The sequence below is a fragment of the Pollachius pollachius genome (assembly GCF_949987615.1).
Source record: "Pollachius pollachius genome assembly, chromosome: 11".
NCBI classification, from domain to species: Eukaryota; Metazoa; Chordata; class Actinopteri; order Gadiformes; family Gadidae; genus Pollachius; species Pollachius pollachius.
Window position 1 is genome coordinate 8,422,850 of NC_136944.1, and position 20,000 is coordinate 8,442,849.

The window sequence follows — 20,000 nt, forward strand, 5'->3', positions numbered from 1 at the left end:
TGTTAAAAGGGGGGTTTTATCTATGATATGAAACACTATAGTTATCCGTATAGTAACATGCCAAATGAGTGTGGGGGGAAGAGATGGGATGGTATATACGAGATATGTTCACTCATATATATGTATATTAAAGTGTGTAGTATGTGTGTAACCTTTTTCGATGGCCGGCATTATGCATTATGGTGTGTCTACCACCAGGACAGGCAATTGCTAACAGGATGTCTGACAGCCCGGGGTGGTCTGTGGTCAAGGGTCAATCCCCAAGGCTGTTCCACTGGCACTAGGGAAACGATAGATGGATAGATGGATGGATGGATGGATGGATGGATGGATGGATGGATGGATGGATGGATGGATGGATGGATGGATGGATGGATGGATGGATGGATGGAGAAGAAAAACAGGAAAAGAATGGATAACTAAACCATCACCACGCATAACAAACAACAACAACAACAACAACAACAACAAAAAGTAAATAGTAAATAAAAGTAAAATGCTAGTAATAATAATACTGCTAGAGTTCTAACAAAGACCAACAAATTTGAACATATTACACCAATTCTTAAATCGTTACATTGGCTTCATGTAGGTCAGAGAATTGATTTTAACATCATGTTGCTACCCTATAAATCCCTACAGGGTTTAGGGCCAAAATATTTAACTGATATGATTCCACTACATAAGCCTTCTAGACCACTAAGATCTTCTGAGACCAATCTGTTAATTATCCCCAGAGTAAACACAAAACATGGGAAGGCAGGATTTAGTTACTATGCAACAAATAGCTGGAATAAACTCCCTGAGGATTTAAGACTTGCCCCAACTCTGAGCACCTTTAAAACAAGACTGAAGACTTTTATGTTTACTTTAGCTTTCTGCTAAATCTTAAGTACATTGCACTTTCTAAAAATAAAAGCCTTTTTAACTTTACCTTTATTTTCTATTTTTCTTTCTAAAATGCTTTTTTAACTTTGCCTTTTATTTTCTTTCTAATTTACTAGTTTTATGCATATGTTTTCTTTTCTAGTAATTCATTTGTCATTAATTTTATTGTACGACAATGTTTATAGGTGAAGCACTTTGAGTCTGTCTTGTGTATGTGCTATATAAATAAAGTTGCCTTAAAGTGCCTAAAATTTAGTAATACATACTAGGATTCAGTGCAAACAGCCATGAGGTGTCGCTTCACTTGTTTTTGAAGATAGCTTTGTACTGGATTTTTGAAATATGATCTGGAAGGGAGTTCCATTCAACCATGGCTCTACATAGTACTGTGTGTGTGTTATTTTGAGTTTGTTTTGATTGATGGAATTGAGTAGTTACCACTGGGGGCATGTCTGGTGGGTATGTCTGCACATTAGAGCTAAGTGTGAGCTTAGAAACAGTCTGGGTTATTTCATGTATTAATGTTGTTTTTTTTATGAAAGAAAGAAGTGATGCTTTCAACCTCACATCAACTATCAGCCAGTAGAGTTGGTCATGCATGTTTATTTATGGCTGCTCTCGGTGTGCATTTTAGGGTAAACCTAGCTGGTCTGTTTTGTACCCGTTGAAGCTTCCCTAGATTCATTTTTACCTGACCAGACCACCGAGCAATAATAGGTGTGACAGTACCAGGGTTTGTAGGACCTCTTTGGCCAGATGAGGTGTTAAAAAAGAAGAGCAGAAGATCTTTTGACTATAGATATGTTCCTCCCCATCTTTTGCATCAGTAAATCTATATGTCTTTACCATGATCATTTACAGTCTAAGGTTACCCCCAGAAGCTTAGTGTCCTATACTTGCTCAACAGCAACATTGTTCAGTACCAGATTCAGTGAGGGTTTAGAGATTAATGAGTGTTTTGTTCCAAATACAATGGTCCTGCTTTTAGATATGTTCAGGAAGAGTTTGTTATCAGAGATCCATTTGAATACCATATGCCAGAGATGGGACAAAGTCACTGTTTGGCAAGTCCCAAGTCTTAGCAGTCAAGTCCGAGTCGAGTCCCAAGTCAAGACAGGGAAAGGCAAGTCAAGTCCAAGTCCAAGTCCCAAACTTTTTCCAAGTCTTGAACAAGTCATCATGTTTTTTTTTACTTCATAATGTCATTATTAGGCTATTGATCATAATTTCAACATATCACTCTAATGTACAGTCATTTCTTATCAACACAGTTATAATATGTTCATTGTTTCTGTCTTCAAATGTGTTATGATATGCGCATGCGCCGAAATCGTATGTTTTTAAAAATAGCCCAATAGGGTGGGAAAACCGCCCAATCTGGCAACACTGCCTGAACGTCCTCAAAACGTAGGCCAATAGGTCGGTAAAAAACGCCCACTCTGGCAACACTGCTGAACGTCCTCACCTCCAGCGTCAACGTAAATCAATGAGACCAACTGAAATGAAGCAAATATGAAACTTTAACTGTGATTCTGAAGAAAGCATAAATGATATCAAAATTCAGTTTAGATATTATTGAAGATACGAGTGTGTAGATTTGTTATATTTTCTGAACGAAGGTAAATGGTTGAACAGTGATTTAGTTACGATGTCTTAAGTGTCAGAGGCTGGCCAGACGGCTTCAATGGGACCAACTCAAAACGCAGCTGATATGAAACTATAACTGTTATTCTGAATAAAGTATAAACGATATCGAAATTTCGTTTTGATATTATTGAAATGTAGATTTGTCTTCGCTCGCTGTTTTTATTTCATCTTCACGGAAGTGAATGCGTCTTGGGTGTCTAGCCCTCTAGGCGGGAAATAGGTTAGATATCTAAAACAATAAATGTTTATGACTCAAGACATGTCGAGTAATTACAAGTCAAAGAGGCAAAGTCCGAGTCAAGTCTCAAGTCAATAGCAGTCAAGTATAAGTCGAGTCGCAAGTCATGCGTAATTTTGTCAAGTCGAGTCTTAAGTCATCAAAATCATGACTCGAGTCTGACTCGAGTCCAAGTCATGTGACTCGAGTCCACAACTCTGCCATATGCAACTCTTTGTTGGGGGCTGAGGTGATTTCCTCAACTGTGTGAGCAGACATAGTGATGAATCATCACACACACACACACACACACACACACACACACACACAAACACCAAAACACTGAGCCAGTGGGCCATAATACTACTTCTGGCCCCCACCCTCCCATCCCCTCCCTAAACCGGATGTATTGATTAGACAGAGATTTATAAGATAGGCCTACCTAATACCTAACCGTTGGAACACACGAGACCGGAAACCATAGCAACGCCGGTAAACAAACCCCGAGAAGCCCAATCTCTATGAGAGCTCCCCGCGCTGCGGCCATCCGGAGGTGCACAGAGCTTTTGGCCGTGATATTATATATACAATTATATTATATTATATATAGAGCTCCGGGAGTCGCAAACGCCAACAATCACTTTCACCTCCATTCTGTGGTTCACCCCGGACTGCACTGCACTGAGTTGGCCGGTTGATTGGTTGTTACGTTACACATGTCACTCAGTGGCCACGCTGTTGAACGCTTTTTGGCTGTCATCACGCGAATGTCGTATCAAAGTTGAAATATTTCAACTAGAGTCGCCCCTTCGCGTTTGGTGTGAACGGGTGTGTGGCTGATGTAATATTAACACTCATAACAGTTACTAAAAAAGTATCATAAGTTGACGTGTTGTTTTTTTGTCAGGCACGGACTGGTACGTAGGCAACCAAAATGGGAGGCGGTTATTCAATAAATCGCTGCTCAGACGGAGCTTCACCACACACCGTGACGTTGTCCGAAAATCTCAACTTTCTCGCTGAAACCGCTGCCCAGAGTGACAGATCAACACGTCCACACAAACCGCGCCACCGGTGCCCTTGGACGTATCGTGACGTCAGACTACCTTTTCTGAGAAAAGAGCGCCACCTGGCTCCAGAGTGGAACGCTCATGATTTGTTTTGGGGAGGATTTTATGCCTCGTTTCTCTAAAATGGGGGATTATTTCCGTTACAGCGATCAAATTACATAAACTGTGTTCGAAATCGTTCCCTATCACGGATATAGCCATTTTGTAGTTGTGTTCGAATTCTCAGTGGTTAATTTCATGCACTTTATAGTTCACTTAAAATACCCAAAATTTGAGTGTACATACGATGTTCCCTATATGTTACTCCCGTATACCACAATGCAATGCGGTCGTGTTTTTCCGGAAGAGAGGAAGCTGAATAACCGCGAAAACGAATACATTTAATGATGGAGTCTCCAGCTTTCGTTTAGAAATGTCAACAATTTATTTGGGATTTAACATAGAAAATGTAACATTCAAAATTTATTTAAAAAAAACTTGATCAAGGAAACGTTACATTCAACATCAATACAACCTCCAGCTTTCCTCGTGAGCGCCCGGTTTGTTTACATGATGTGGGCGCATCTGTCTGCGTCACACAAATACCCGGCGCATTTACTGACGCAAAAGACGTTTAGAAATGTTCAGCGTATTGTCCAAATTCTCGTTTATTCGTTCCCTATATAGTGCACTATATCATGAACACTACATAGGGAATAGTGAGTGAGTGAATAGGGAACGATTTCGAACCCAGCTATAGATTACTATGTTGACAATCATACGAGAAACATTTATGCCGTGAAAATGCATCTCAGAATTGAAATGCATTCAGGGCAGCGAAGGGACAGCCCATTTCCAAATCAGCCAGACCAGAAAAAGCAGATTTTTTAGTGGAGGTGTACTTTTGAACCGAAACAGGCAAGTGGCCTTTCATCACTGACAATTGCAGAAAAGGGGCTGATTTGAATCTTTCCTTAACCCGATGCCCAATAAATAGGAACCATACTATTCAATATACTGAGGTTATACATCCATTGCAAATTTTAACTAATTATCAATAGTGGGGTGAAAGGGCGTCTGGATTTGCAAAATGTTGGACAGCTATGCCCAAACACACGTACACCAACTCCGACCTTTTTGTGAAAGTCGGCAGCTCAAAGTCGCATATAATGATGTCGACTAGGTGGAATCTCTTCCAAGTAGTCACTTGAAACTCAGGAAGGACATCAAGTGCTTAAATTCACTCATGACAAACCTGTCGGTAGACCGTTTCCTTAGTATTAAATACAAAATGAAAATCGGAAGTCAGGCTGTTTTAATATACAATTTTATTCCTTGAACTCGACAGATGGAGCGGTCAGCACAGGCAGAGCCAAATCGAGAAGCCCAATTACTTCTTGGTCTCCTCCTCCTTGGACAAGGTCTTGATTATTTCCTCTTTCTTAGCCGCGAGACGTTCCTCTCTGCGCTTGCGAGCCTCCTTGGTCTTGGAGCGGCGGGCCTCTGCTTGGTCACTAAGATGGGCAAGAGTTTATATTAATACTTCAGCAATACATAATTATTTTCACAGCACCTAGTAATCCAAAAGAAACATCCTTTCATAAAAAGTATATTAACGTCATCCCAAGACGATGATGCGTTGCACAACTATCCATGAATTGAACCCTATGGTCTCAGGGCTTTACCATGTCTAAAATGAATAGCAATGGGTGAATTTCAGACTCTTTAATTCCCTTAAAGCAGAAAATGATGTCCCTAAGATAAATCAAGTCAGGTCAAGACTTACGACAGGAGCTTCTTGCGGGCCTTGTCTGCCTTCAGCTTGTGGATGTGTTCCATGAGGATACGCTTGTTCTTGAAAACGTTACCCTTGGCCTTAAGGTACAGGCTGTGGTACCTGGGACACCATGAGGGGAAGAAGGGGTTAGAAAATGTTCAACTGCAGAAAATGTAACATTCACAATAAAATAAAAGGATCCAATTACAATAAGCATCATGATAATGTATCCAAGTCATCATAAAATAACTGGAGCAAGGCTAATTTCAGTTTAGATTTAAAAACCTTCACCAATATATAGAATACTAAATGCTAGCGACGTAGTTGTATGCCACAAGTGCGCACAATATTTTTGGAAATACAAATGGTGGTCTTGTAATAACACAACAGACATACATGTGCCGGTCGATCTTCTTGGATTCCCTGTAGCGACGGAGAAGCCGACGCAAGATCCTCATGCGGCGCATCCAGCACAACTTCTCTGGCATACGGGCATTGGCAGTACCCTTTCTCTTACCTAGAAAGGATAAGTGCATTAGGTAGGCCACTTGGCAAACAAGTAACTGAAGCGTCATCCCCTCTTGGGTTCATCACCAAAATCACACCTAAATTTCTCTGCTGAGATGAATTAAGTAAATCTTATCACACCTAGAGTGATAATGACCAAATGGGACATGAAATTACATACCATAGCCCATGTGTCTTCCCTTGCGACGTGCAAGGGTGTTCTTGCGGCATCGGGCACGAGAATGCACGGTGACAGGCTTGCGGATGATGAGACCATCCTTAACCAGCTTCCTGATCTGCTGACCTGGACATTGAAAGTTGAAATCAGTTAGTGGGTCTAATGATGCTAAAAGTGCTAATAGTTTCTTTTAAGTCAATAGCGGGTGACTAGTGTCACGAAACACGGTGTATCCCTCAGCAAAAACGGGCTGTCATGAACCATGATCAGAAACGGAACGGTTAGAAGAAATCAAGAAAAATGTTTTAACTCACGGGAGTTGGCGTTGGCAATCTCATTGGTCTCGTTGGGGTCCAACCATACCTTCTTCTTGCCACAGCGCAGAACGCTAGAGGCAAGCCTCTTCTGGAGCCTGAGCATGCTGAACCACAAAGTACGGCGTTAGGCCTGCTAATCTAATACAACCCAAACTGCCGTTATAAAACACAGATCAACTACAAAAATAAACGATGTATATATAATCTACGACACTCGTTGTGTACAGACCGAGAAGAGCCAGTCTTTTATTTTTATTGCGTTTTTCTGAATGCTTAAGCATAATGCTAGCTTAGTTAACAACATGGCCTCAGTCAGATACATCGTGTTTCAATGTACCCGCAAAATACGGTCGATTACAATACTAAGACGTGCAAGCAGGTATTAATTTCAACATATTAACAATGCATCATGTCTTAATGGTTCTTTTAATCCGAATAAGATGATTATTTCAGCATTTAAAGTAGATATTTCAATATCAGAGCGACGAGACTCCTACCTCATGGCTGCTACTTCAATAGGAAAAGGAAGGCTGGAGAGACCGCACGGAACCTACCATTATACGGAGAATCCATCGGCGACAACGAATCCTCTTAATACTAGCCAAACGTTTCACGGATCAAATTGATAGCATAATTCTGTTTAAGATATATATATTTGATTTTAAGAAATATACTTGATACGAAAGCATGACATAGAAAGAAAATCTATACATGTTACTCTAAAATATCGAGCCCGCTACATCCCCATTTGAAATCAATGGAACGGTCCAAACTGAATGAAATGCATTGTGGGTCGGACGTTATCCTGTGAGATGTACTGGGTTTTTACCACACGGGGGCGGTATTGAGAACTGATCGCGTCATAGCTCAGACTGTACTATATTTTCTGCCACATGAGCCACCTGTATGTTATGTTGGCATAGGGGGATGTATTGTGCCCAAATGGCAACACTTTCCGACTAACAACAAAATATAATAACCTGCTGTTAGCTTGATACCTATATATTTAGTCGAAATTATTAATTTAGTGTTGATTGATGAATATGATATTTATTAATATAATATTTATATTAATATAAATCCCAGAAAGAAAATAAGGGTCCTTTGCATTACTATTCTTTACATAACTGACTATAGGTCATATTACCTACAGTAGGTAGGTAGGTTCTACATTCATTTCGTGAATTTCGTTCAATACATTCATTTCCATAGGGGTTTTAAAATTGTATTTGAATTCGAATACGTTCACAATCTCAGCATTGGAAAAACGAAGTCGTCCAGACTCAATGAGTAGACATAGGCTTATATATTGTGAACATTGTATGCTACTTCTTTCTTCCTTTCCTTACATTATATCAGTGGCTAGTGATCTACACAATATAATTTCAACTTAAACATTAACAATGATTGGTGAATATGCAACCGATTGAAATTATACTTTTTTCCCAGATTTAGTGAAAATAAATGTTAAACAAAATACAAGCTTGCTGAACTATTAAACGGAATGGTTTAACAAACGTAGACCAGACTTGCAGGTTAATCGGCCCTATTGGGTTGAAAATGCATGCGATCTCCATCAGTGTCAAAAGGCCTTCATCTGTTTCCTCTTATCAATCGATAAGTGAGGTTGGGCTGTGCTGAACGGGGCGTGCACCCGGGCAGCTGGAGTCTGTAGCGCGCAGAGGCTTATAGGATCGCCTACTCACTGAGAAGCCTGCCGCACGCGCTCCTCCACGATAGGCTGGAATAAGGCAAAGCAGCTGTTGCAGTTATTGTTGTCTCGTCGGGAAGAAATATTTATTGGAAGAGCTTCCGTTCCTCTTCGCCGATAATGACTTGGCTGACATCGTTATAAATCTAGGAAAAATAGAAAATAGTATTTTTTTAATAAATAAAATCAATGGTACAGAATAGTAGTAGGCCTATGTCCAGGACGCCTTCGACCTCAACCCAGGAGATCCAAATGGACATGTTCGAACCTCATCCACACGCACAGGTAAGGAGAATTGGCGAAAATACTGGGTCGACATCGATGGGGAACAAACCTAGATAGGAAATTAGAACAACACCCATCCACGAACCGAAGAAATCACGATATGATTACAGCTACAGTACAGCGGAGACTTTCCGAGATTAACAGGTTGTTTCGCAACAAGTGATTCGTCTTCCCCTTTCCCCCCCCCCCGCTGATACAATTCGGAATGGGATATGATTTAGGTAATGCTTTGCAGCCTTCTATAAACAAGAAATAGGTATTTTTGAGGATTTTTGACAAGAAAGAACATATGTGATGGAAAATGTCAACCGTTTGAAATGCCACTCATAGTGGCGTATCGACATGGACGCTAGAATGTATTCGCCCGTCCATCGTAGACTGGTTGACTCCATCATTCAATTCCTTATTTGATCTCTTGTTTAATAAACCTATTTGGTATTCCCACAATGTTGACATAGCCTAAGCCTGATGTATAGGATATTAAGTCTTCCTGCTCCAATAGGAAACCACACCTCAGTGTAACTGAAACCTCAACAATTTAGCCAGTTTCAATTGTAATAGGCAACAATCATTAGTCTCAATCACATTTTACTATAATCACATTATCAACATTGATCTCCCATTTCTTCTCATTCTAATTCTTTTATTTCAAATGAATGGATTCTTCTGATAAGCTTCACAGTAGTTATTTCTTTACAATGGTGAAGTGTGTCACAAAGTATAACTCATACATATCAGAACAGTTTAAGTTTAAGGGCATAACACCACTAATGAAACGAAGGTCCTCCAAAGCAAAGCAAAGTGGCTCCTGCTGTAGTCTGGCATTGACACTGCCTGGGTTAGGGGATCAATCCCCCTCTGAGTCCACCCATGCAAAGAATCCATGCTAACAATCTGTGGTACTGTCAGATGCTTTGGACGAAAGCATTCGCCAAACTAGGATATGTATTTTAACACACATAAGCCATGGGGATATAAATGGGAGAAGAACTCAGAGAACGACCAACGCAGAAACACACCGACACTAAACTCCACAGCACTCCAGCATTGTGCGTTCTGCCCACAGACTCGAGCACACAAAACACTAAACCCAAGCGCCCAAAGCCATGCCAAGTGCATCCTACCCACTCTTCGCACTCTCTCGCTCTCTCTCGCTCTGTCCTCTCCTTTTTTTTGCCCACTCCTACTCGTCACTTCTCTTTCTCCTCACAGCAGGTCTCCTCTTTACTACGCACGCACCCCCTCTTTTTTATCTCCACCCTCCCACTAGATCCTCTCCGTTTTTAGCAGTCAGATATTTTCGCACTCATGTGAGACTGAGGTGAGAGACAGATGGCCCCCCCCACCCCTTCCGCCTTCCTTCTATGTGTGTCATGCAGCAACACTCTGATCAATTAGACATAAAGTTCATGCAGACCTGCGGAGAGAGTCATGCTTGCATATGTATTTATATCTCAGCTGTGCGGAGACAGGCAGGGAAAATGTAAAAACAGGCCATTCAATAACCTGGCCCCTTCATCATCGGAGGTCAGCTGTCCGAGGCAACGCAACAACACGTCTGCATAGGCTTAAGGACTTGGGCCTGTTACAATCACAGTTGCTTTTATCCAGAGCAACTTGCAGTGAATACAGATACTAATCATTATGGGGCAAGGTAGGGGCTAGGGGGTTAGAAAGGGTTGCGTTACGGAAAGGTTGGGACACAGCGTGTAGCAACCTTGTCAAGAAGCACCTTCTTGTGCGGATGAGGTCTTAAGCCCGCCCGAACAATCACATCGAAGAAAGAGAATCTACGAAGAAAGAGACATCAACCCTGATTCGGTGGTCATGGTGTACATAGCTACAAATGGTGTTCATGTTAACTTAGGTATTCAGTATTATTTATTATTTAAAAGGGTTAGGGTACATGAACACAATAATTGTATGATTACTAGATTATCAGTCAAATATTAATATACAGTTACTTAGTTGTTTTTCAATGCTTATTACTGACTTATTTAATAACTTATGTCAATTAAAACTTAATTATGGTATGTTATTGTACCGTGTTACAGACTAGACACATGGTGATGTAGTGCCTGGTGGAAGGGGTACTGATGCATCAGTACCCCCCCCCCCCCCCTTCATTTATACCAAGCCATACATGATATCCAATGGACTAATACTATTGTCCTTTATCATCCTTATTGGTTATAGGTAGCCTCGGTTACAGGTAGACCACCCTGATGTTCATGTTAGGGTATCACAATGGATATCAGTCTGACATTGGCTGGGCAGCAATTGACCCACTATGGCCATGGCCTTACATTAAAACAATTACCATAATGAGGCTTGTGCTCTCCTGCTGATGGTTTCACAAGGCCAGCATAGTATAGTATAGTAAAATAATATAAACAAATGCAACAACTCTCTCTCTCTCTCTCTCTCTCTCTCTCTCTCTCTCTCTCTCTCTCTCTCTCTCTCTCTCTCTCTCTCTCTCTCTCTCTCTCTCATGTAGAGACCTCTGCTAAACACAACCTTACTTTAATTATCTACTTAGCCGTGGGGCTTGTTTACCGACAGGAAGCCAGCCCTCCCTACTTCCTCTGCCATTTCCCTGCCCCTTCCCTGCTGGGAACTCTCTCTCATCACAGACCTAACATGAGAGCAAAACATGATTATGGGACACATTATATATTTGAGCTTAAGATGTTCAGTGTCATGCACTCATAAGTGGACAGCAAAATTAATCCTTACAATTAAAATCACAATGAGCTTTATTTCGCCAGCTAACCCTTGTATACCTGGCAATAAAGCTCTTACATCATACTTTATCCTTAAAAAGAAAGGTGAAGAAACACCTGAATTTGTGCACCTCCCTTCCGCTATGCACACATCTATTAATAAAATCTATTCATAGCAATGATGAATTATTAATGTGAATAAGCATTATTACCATTTTAATTATAGATGTGGTGGGTTAGACGGGTTAAGGCTTACTTAGCAGGTGATGCAAACATGTGATCAATAATGAAAAGCATGATACGAGATGCCTTTCAAAGAGGGGAAAGGGAGAAAGACAGGTTTACAAGCATAGCTGCAACAGATTTACCCCACTGATCAGAGAATAGTTAAAAGATATGCAGTTGCTTTTGTAGGCCTTACGTTTTTGCTGTTCATTTGTTTTATCATTTGATGTTGGTTAGTAAGAGTAATGTGCAGGGGGGGGGGGGGGGGGGCGAAAGTAACAGCAAGTACCACCAAACTGTGGTCAGGACAAGTACATTGCTGTAGGTGTTTTTTAATTTCATTATCTATTTTCTTGTGTGCCTTTGCAGACACAAGCTCCATGAACCCAATTCAGAGAGACAATCACTTATCTGCCGCTACTCAGTAATATATAGAGAGGCAGAATGGTGTATGTTACAAGTTGTTTAAGCTTCTGGGTAGCAGTCCCATGCTTAGGAGATGCTTGTTCAGTTTCTTCCCGAAGGCATGAACGCTACTTCCTGTGATTCATGCGGCGACAGCAGGGCGAAGGCCGTGCCATGTGGTAACAGCAGCCGAGAGTAGGCTCTTGTCCAGGGTTTAGGTGTAGGCCCTGGGTAGGGCCAAGGCATGGCACGGTGGTAGCACGGTGCCATGCCTTGGTACCGTGCCAAGGCATGGCACGGTGCGCTTGCACCTGGGACATGAGCTGGGTGTAGCTGTGCTTTCATGTCTGCTGGACAGTTGTTTGTTTTGAACCAAACAGCAATGGTTCTCTCAAAGCTCAGCTTGGGATGGCATAATCCTTTAGGGCAGAGTCCTCATCCACACTAATGAATTTTAAGGCTTTTTTCGTGATAAGATTTTGCTGCCTAAGTGTGGTTTGCGAGGCATTCATCAAGTACTTGATGATGTAGATTAGTTGGCTCTGCCTCTTAGCCTGTAGACCATCCTGATCACGTGACCTCACATTCTGTTTTGCTACAAGGATCAGTCTCGACCTCAAACCACCCACGTCGATTTCCAGAAATTACAATGTAATCGGGGCCATTCAGGGTCTGTGTCTTAGTTGATGACTTAAAATACAGGCCGCCCCTGGAAAAACAGTAATAGAAGCCATCAAGCAATGAGCGATAACGTTAACATTAGTCAAGTAAAAACAGCCAACTCGCAGTTATTGCAGAAGGAGTCTAAATAACAACTATTAAACCAGAGATTATACACTGGAAGAAGTTCTCAGTGGAAAATATGCTTTCGTCTTTATCCTTTGTATCCAATGAACAGCGCACCTTGATGGCGTTACATGTTTTGTTACACTGATTGGCTGAAGAAGTTTGTCTGTCAAGGAAACTGCTCACGCCTATTGAAATCTCTCCAGGCTCCAGGCTATCAGCCTCTAGGATTAAGCATTATTGTTCTATTATCTGAATAATTGACCATAACAGTGTATCAGTGCATCAGTGCATGGAGGTGAATGGAAATGACTTGCACAAAGTAGATTAGCAATTCTAGCCCTAATAGCACATTTAGCATTTGTAGCACTGTTCTACTAGGGAAACAGATGTGCTACAGAAGTCACCAAGTCCCCTTGGTGACACACAGGAGGCACACAGGAGGCACACAGGAGGCACACAGGAGGCGCTATCCGCCCAGCCTTCTGATTGCCACCAAATGTGATTAGTCTGCATCGTGGTCGTCATGGGGACGCAGATAGGGTGGGCTCATAATGCAATATTCACCCCCTGTCCATTACTGATTGGTCGTTTGCCAGGGGGTCTGCCAATTTGATTAAAGCCTGTTCAGGCCTATGCCAGAACATGAATAATGACAACTAATGAACTGCTCCACTGAGACACATGGGAATTACCCCCCCCCCGCCCTGTTTACATCCAGCTTTCCTCTGGAGCAGTGTCCTGTCGCATTGTTTTCTTCCCAGACTTTGATATTTAGAAGTGAAAAGTAAAATGAAAAATTGTGTCTTGACACATTTGTGTTTGTGTGTTTTCTCTGCTTTCAGGGCAAATACGCCAAGAGGAAGAGTCGTTTTAAGCGCTCAGATGGAAGCACATCCTCCGACACTACCTCCAACAGCTTTGTTCGACAGGTAAGGATTCACATGGAGCATGTGAAAACACCACCGTCTCAAGTGACTGGAACACAATGGTCTGAATCACACTGGTCTGGAACACACTGGTCTGGAACACACTGGTCTGAAACACACTGGTCTGGAACACACTGATCTGAGACACACTGGGGTCTGGAACACACTGGTCTGAGACACACTGGGGTCTGGAACACACTGGTCTGGGACACACTGGGGTCTGGAACACACTGGTCTGAAACACACTGATCTGGAAAACACTGGTCTGAAACAGACTGGTCTGGAACTTACTGGTCTAGAACAGTGGTTCTCAAAGTGGGGGTCGCGAAAGTTTCAGAAAACATTTCTGCCACAAACCAGGAAATCCCTGGTTTAAAGTCAGTGGCGCGTTGTACAGATGCTGTTTTAAGGGCGCAGGCATAATGTTGCTTGTGCACCTCGCGCATACGCTTTGCTTCTCTCATCTACCTAGACACATTCTTGGTAAATTATTTGGGAAAGAACAGCTGATACAGCGGTAATAAGTTGTACTTTTAAATCAATGCATCCGCAAACACCGTACAGCAAACACATATTTTCTTGACCCAGACATCGGGCCCTATCTTGCATCCGGTGCAATTGACTTTCTCACTGGCGCCTGTGTCGTTTCTAATTTGCATCTGGTGCAGAGCGTTCTTTTCCCTCCTGGGCCACGCGTCGGTAAATTAGGGAGTGATCTTGCGCCCCAAGGGGTGGTTCGGTGAAAAGAGGAGGCGTGTTCTGGCGCAAACGTTCCCTGGTGCTATTTTGCAGTTTCAGAAATCACTTGTGCCACAAACCAGGAAATACCTGGTTTAAAGTCAGTGGCCCGTTGTTCAGATGCTATTTTGAGGGCAAAAAAGTTTTCAATCTTGGCCTGGTTTAGCAGGAGATACTCATTTGGATAGGTTCAAGCAAAAGGGTATTCACAAATATACAAACTCAAACTTATGAAGAGTATTATAAATCCCCACTCTTATTTGCACTGAGACACAGCGGAAAACCAGTTGGTCAGAAGCACTTTGCAACAGACGCAGACATTTTGTTACGTCTTTCGTTGATGAGCTGTTCTGCCCATTGCCTAGCGCCCAAGGTTGACCACATTTTAACTCAAATGGTGGTGAAAAAATCACCAGAAAAACTGTATCCAGTGACTTTAACCTATTAAACCATTTGGAAAGAGAAACTAAAAATACACAGTCAAGGGAAAAACGATTAGAAAAACAAAAACAACTAGTAATATTGATATTGACAAATTGTGTGCATTGCCGTTATTGCTTATGTAGGCTAATCATGGTCCCCCTAGAACGGACCTCATCCATGAAATGGGTTAATTCAGAAATATATGAGGGTTTCAAAAAATGTCTGTTATATCGCATGACTTTTTCTTGAGATACCCTACAGGGGGAAACTCTTAACCATGTGGGCCTTACTCAACAGTGTCACAAAGTTTACTTGAAGAATCTTCTAGGCTTATTTGGAATGCCGATTTTCACATTATATTTGTGGACACAATAGTTGTATAATTATATAACTTGTAGAACATTTATTTCAGTAGCAGTATACGAAAGGCCTCGCAGTTCACTTTTGATCCGGAACAAAGTGATGCTTTGTCACAGCCAAACAGGTCCACCTTTTGATTTGGACCACTTCATCCGTGAGAGAAAATGGTTTGACCTGCCACGGAATGACATTTACTGCCCCCTCCCCCCTTCTCCCCCCCATCAGAGTCGCTACATAGAAAAATAAGTAAACATGGCGTCTCTGCTATACACAAACAGAGGGAGCTGAACTCTAAAGGTTAGCCTGCACCTACTGCCCAAGCACCACAGCAACCTATTTTCTTTAAACCCAGTCCGCTCTCTTCAGACCAGCACCATACAGAGGACAGGCGGTGCCTAGGATAAGATAGGATAACAGTCATAACAGTCCGTAACGATAACGATGATTTTTATGTTATATTTGTCTCTACTTTAATATCTTTACGTAATGTATACCCAATTAGTTTTCTTATATGTCTTTCCCCAGAAGTTCTGCTATCACAAAGTACGATCGCTGGATCCAAAATCTGTTTTTGTTGGGATTGTCATGTTGATTATTAATGGTTTTTATCCCTTATTATGAAAGCCATAGGTGTGGCTCAGTAAAATGGAAAACCGGGCATGATCATTTTTTTCACTGGTAATGAACTGACTAGAAGGTCAGATAATAGAACCAAAGCTTATTTGAGTTAATTAAGTTTATTCAAACACTCTGCATTAGACTAATTGCTTTGGGATCTAACTATGTAGCTCACATAAGAACAGAGAACTGAAGGAGATGAGCTTCCAGATGAGATAACCTCATATATACAGTCAGCTGCGTAGGATCGGGCAGTTCAGGCGGTGAGGTCCTCATGTCTGACGTGTTCAGGAAGGCTTTTCTGATCTTTGGATCCCAAACTGTTTCCTAGAGGTGGACATTTTGTATAGCTTATTTGATTGTTAATGCATCTGTGCAGTCAAGCCACATACTGTACATCAGCTCAGCTTCTCTCTAATGGCAGCAAGCCTGAATGCAGAGATAACCTGCATTTAAAGAGGATCATATTCCAAAGACGTGTTCAGCAATGGAACAATTCAATGTGGAAACGTTTCAGCTCAGTAACACCTTTCTCAGTACCTTATGTCATTTTGATCCTGGGTACACAATGACCAGTAAATATATGCAATGCAGATTTTCCTCCTTCTAATGACAAATATGACTTAAAGTACAGCTAGAGTTCAGAGGTGCTGTGGTTGAAAGGGGATTTATATTTATCTTTACAGTATTTTTCACACTTGCCTGGACTTTAGTGTGCAACCCTTCAGTTTGCTCGTTCAACTATTTAGATATTTGATTTCCGTGTAACATAAAACAAAGTCCCCAAAACAGACTGAAATTGTTGCCTTTTTTTTGCACTACCACAACTCAAATTAACTTATAAAGAAACCTACGCTGCTTCTCTTAGATATTATTATCTTATTGTCTATCTTTTTAATATTAGTAATGTCCTTATCTCTTTTGCACTTCAATGCTTACTTTTAGTGTTGTGTTTTCTTTTGTTTACTTTTAGTGTTGTCTTATCTGTTGTGCATGTGCACTTTATCTTTTCACAGTGGGATAGTAAGAAACGTCTTCTCGATTGCTTTGTATGTCTACATGTGAAGTAATTGACATTAAAGCTGACTTTGACTTTTGACTTTGTAAGGAACCCTTCCCCTACAATAGGAGCCAAACAAACCTCAAACTCTACATTAGACTCACAATGTTGTCCTTTCTGATTTATGTGTCACCCTTCATTTTTCAACAAGTTATTTAATTATGTTAATAGTTAACAATGTATGAAGAATACAACTGAAACCGTGCTACCATGTGGACTAACTAGGTCTTCTTTTCTAACCTTAGACATTTCCAATGAGATCACTTATTGAAAAACTTAAAAAAGCTAAACAACAAACACGGTCAGAGAGAAGTTTGTGCTCTCTTTGCTCTGCAGGATAGGGTTGACAAAAACATATTGAAAATGGAGAAAAGCTTTTAGTGTCGATTTATGTTAATCTATCCATAATTTTGCAGAATGCGGTGCTCCTTGTTCATTAACCTAAACTCCCTCCCCCGAGCACTGGTCTTAGCTTTTTAAAAGTATCGGGAAAGGCTTTCAACAGGGATTGAGGCTAGACCGATCTGCAGAGGGAAACAGAGTTTGCACTCATGAGGTTGAGATCATCTCATTTGGCAATTGGCTGGTGTCTAAGATGAGGCCGAATATACATTTCCTCCACAAATCCTTGAAGTTAGTGAAGACTTTTCAATGTGTGTCTTTGTGCAGCTCCATGGCTACGGCTCATCCAAACTTGTAGTCGGGAGAACCTCTGAGGTGATTAAGGACAGGTACTTTCTCGAGTATGAAGGAATATTATGGCCTTTTGTCCTGCTAACGCAGTGGAAGAAAAGGTGATTTTCAACCCCTTTGGGGACTTACATAATGCTCATACTGTATGAATGTACATGCTCCCACACACATAACACACACACACACGCGAAAACACGCAAACAAACACACAAACACACACACACACACACACGCACACACAAATATACGCCTATTGTGTAACACAAAACAGGACATTTGTGATACATTTTAGCATACCAAAACACATTCCTATCAACTGTATTTTCTATATTGTTGAAATGGCTATAATAAACTTGATACTTGATACATTTGATAATCTGCAAAATGGATACATTTGAGGTCACAATACGACAGTATTTATAATACATCACATTTCCCATAGTGCTGATGCTTGCTAATACTCTTGTGCAGCTAAAAGCAGAGCGCTGTATAGGCTTTAGTCTCACACACACCTACGCAAGCACACACTCAAACACATAGAAATCCACAATCAACCAACAGCGCGGCTGGTACACCGGGCCCGGTTTCCATAGCAACCGGGCCACTGAATCTCCCTCGAAGTGCAGGCACTGCACCCTGGGTGGGTTGAAGTAACTCAGATGAAGAGAAAGGGATGGGTTTGCCTGTGTGTGAGTGTGTGTGTGTGTGTGTGTGTGTGTGTGTGTGTGTGTGTGTGTGTGTGTGTGTGTGTGTGTGTGTGTGTGTGTGTGTGTGTCTGTTTTCGCGTGTGCGTGTGTGGGCAAAGATCATTCCAGGTTTTTTGCAATCAAGCTCAATGTGTGCAGGTCTAGCTTAGAAAGGCAACATTTCGCTTCAGCAGTTTTTCGGGAGCATGTGGTTTCATGCAACCTAAGAAAAGATCCTGTGATCGACCCGTGGCCGGTCGGCAAATGCCGTCCCATTGCTGCTAATGATTTTGTGCCAGTTATGAAGAGACAAAGCATGTTTTCATGTTTAGAGAGTGGTGGTGGCGAGGGGGGTTTCCAGTTTCCATTCGGACGGGGTGTAATTAGTGTGTCTGTCATCCATCCATCCAGACCAACCATGGCTGCTGGTTCCACTGGCCCTCTCGCTGGTCAGTGACCAGCCGCCTGTTCGTTGCACAGCAGCCTGTCGGGACCAGTGTAAATGTGCCAACCTAAATGACAGCATAGGTTGTTTGTATAGGTCGTCCAACGCGACCCACATGAACGCTTCAGCCCCTGATCGACTGATAGAAGACACAGCCAGATGTCACGCGTGTCAAGGTTCTGCCTGCCAAAACAAAATGGAGGACAATTTTCATAACCTCGGTGGAAATGGAACATTTAAAGATAGTTTCAGGATTAACATTTGTAGCGATAAATTTGGATTTCTTCAGCCATTGAATGTATATGATTTTCAGTTTGTAAGTTAATGCAACATCTTTCACCATCGCCATGGTGATCCATATCAACACTTCTCTCCCTGAAGCCACACAGCTCGCAAGTTGTTTGAATCCTTGTCTTTGAGTTGAGCGGCGTGAGTCATCTGAGCTGCTACGTTGTGTGTTATTTTATGTAACTGATGATGTTCTTTCAATCAAAACATCATGACCCAGGGATGACGTCATCCTCCTCCTTTGTGACGGACGAGGGCGACGTGTTCTTGGGAGGCTAAACGGGAAGTTTCATGACGTTATCGTGACAGAGGGATCCCGCTTTAAAGTGTTGAAGTGTGAATGCATCAATTGTATATAATGTACAATATGTCCAACACTACAGGAAATTATGTCATAAGAAGTTGACCTAGAGGTCAAGGACACTTGGGAGTGAGCAAGAGACCTCTTTTATATAAAAAGAGGCCTTATCGTTGGCACTTATCGTTGGCCACAAGGACAAGAATGATTATACATTTGGGGGACGAAAATACAATTCACATTTATCCCTAGAAATCTTATCAAAACATTTCAATTTTGAAATTATCTTAAATTGTCTAATTTCCACTGAGAATAAAACGAACGTTTTGGCAAGGCAGAAACTTGAAATATTGTTGTTTCTTTGAGAAGTTTATTTGGGACTTAAACGTTTATATGGGTCGTGTTGGACGACCTATACAAACACTCAGTCTGTCTTTTAGGTTAAAAGAGAGGCTGGTGGTTGCTGTACGCTGATCTATGCTTCACCTTCCCCACCATGTGGAATGAGCGTCCTCTGGTGGACAAATTTAGAATTGTTTTCTGGTTCGATTTTCTTTTCCTTTCTTCCTTTTTCTTTTTTTCTGTTTTATAGAACCTCCATTTGGATTCTCAGTAGTGATTTTATTCACATACGTCCTCCCAGGAATGTGGATGTGTCGGACTGCACCGTGAATAACACAAATGTTGTAATGATAGACTGACTGAGGATTGGGTTGAATTTAGGGATTTGCATCAAGTTTATATTGA

The 20,000-nt window shown here is 41.5% G+C and overlaps 2 protein-coding genes across 2 annotated transcripts in view; one reads left to right on the forward strand and one right to left on the reverse strand.

Moving 5' to 3' along the window:
* Positions 1 to 5,112: 5,112 nt before the first annotated feature.
* rpl19 (ribosomal protein L19) lies at positions 5,113 to 7,102 on the reverse strand. Its single transcript, XM_079745919.1, has 6 exons — positions 7,078 to 7,102; positions 6,578 to 6,684; positions 6,267 to 6,389; positions 5,975 to 6,095; positions 5,588 to 5,698; positions 5,113 to 5,315 (listed from the first exon to the last, which is right to left on the reverse strand). The coding sequence occupies exons 1-6, from the start codon at positions 7,080 to 7,082 to the stop codon at positions 5,192 to 5,194; spliced, it is 591 nt and encodes a 196-aa protein (XP_079602045.1). The 5' UTR covers positions 7,083 to 7,102; the 3' UTR covers positions 5,113 to 5,191.
* A 1,179-nt stretch (positions 7,103 to 8,281) lies between these two features.
* Positions 8,282 to 20,000, forward strand: part of cacnb1 (calcium channel, voltage-dependent, beta 1 subunit) — a 40,795-nt gene continuing 29,076 nt past the window's right edge. The window contains exons 1-2 of the mRNA XM_079746398.1: positions 8,282 to 8,576; positions 13,561 to 13,647. Coding sequence (XP_079602524.1) covers positions 8,481 to 8,576; positions 13,561 to 13,647 — 183 coding nt within the window. The 5' untranslated portion in view covers positions 8,282 to 8,480. The remainder of the gene's footprint in view (positions 8,577 to 13,560; positions 13,648 to 20,000) is intronic.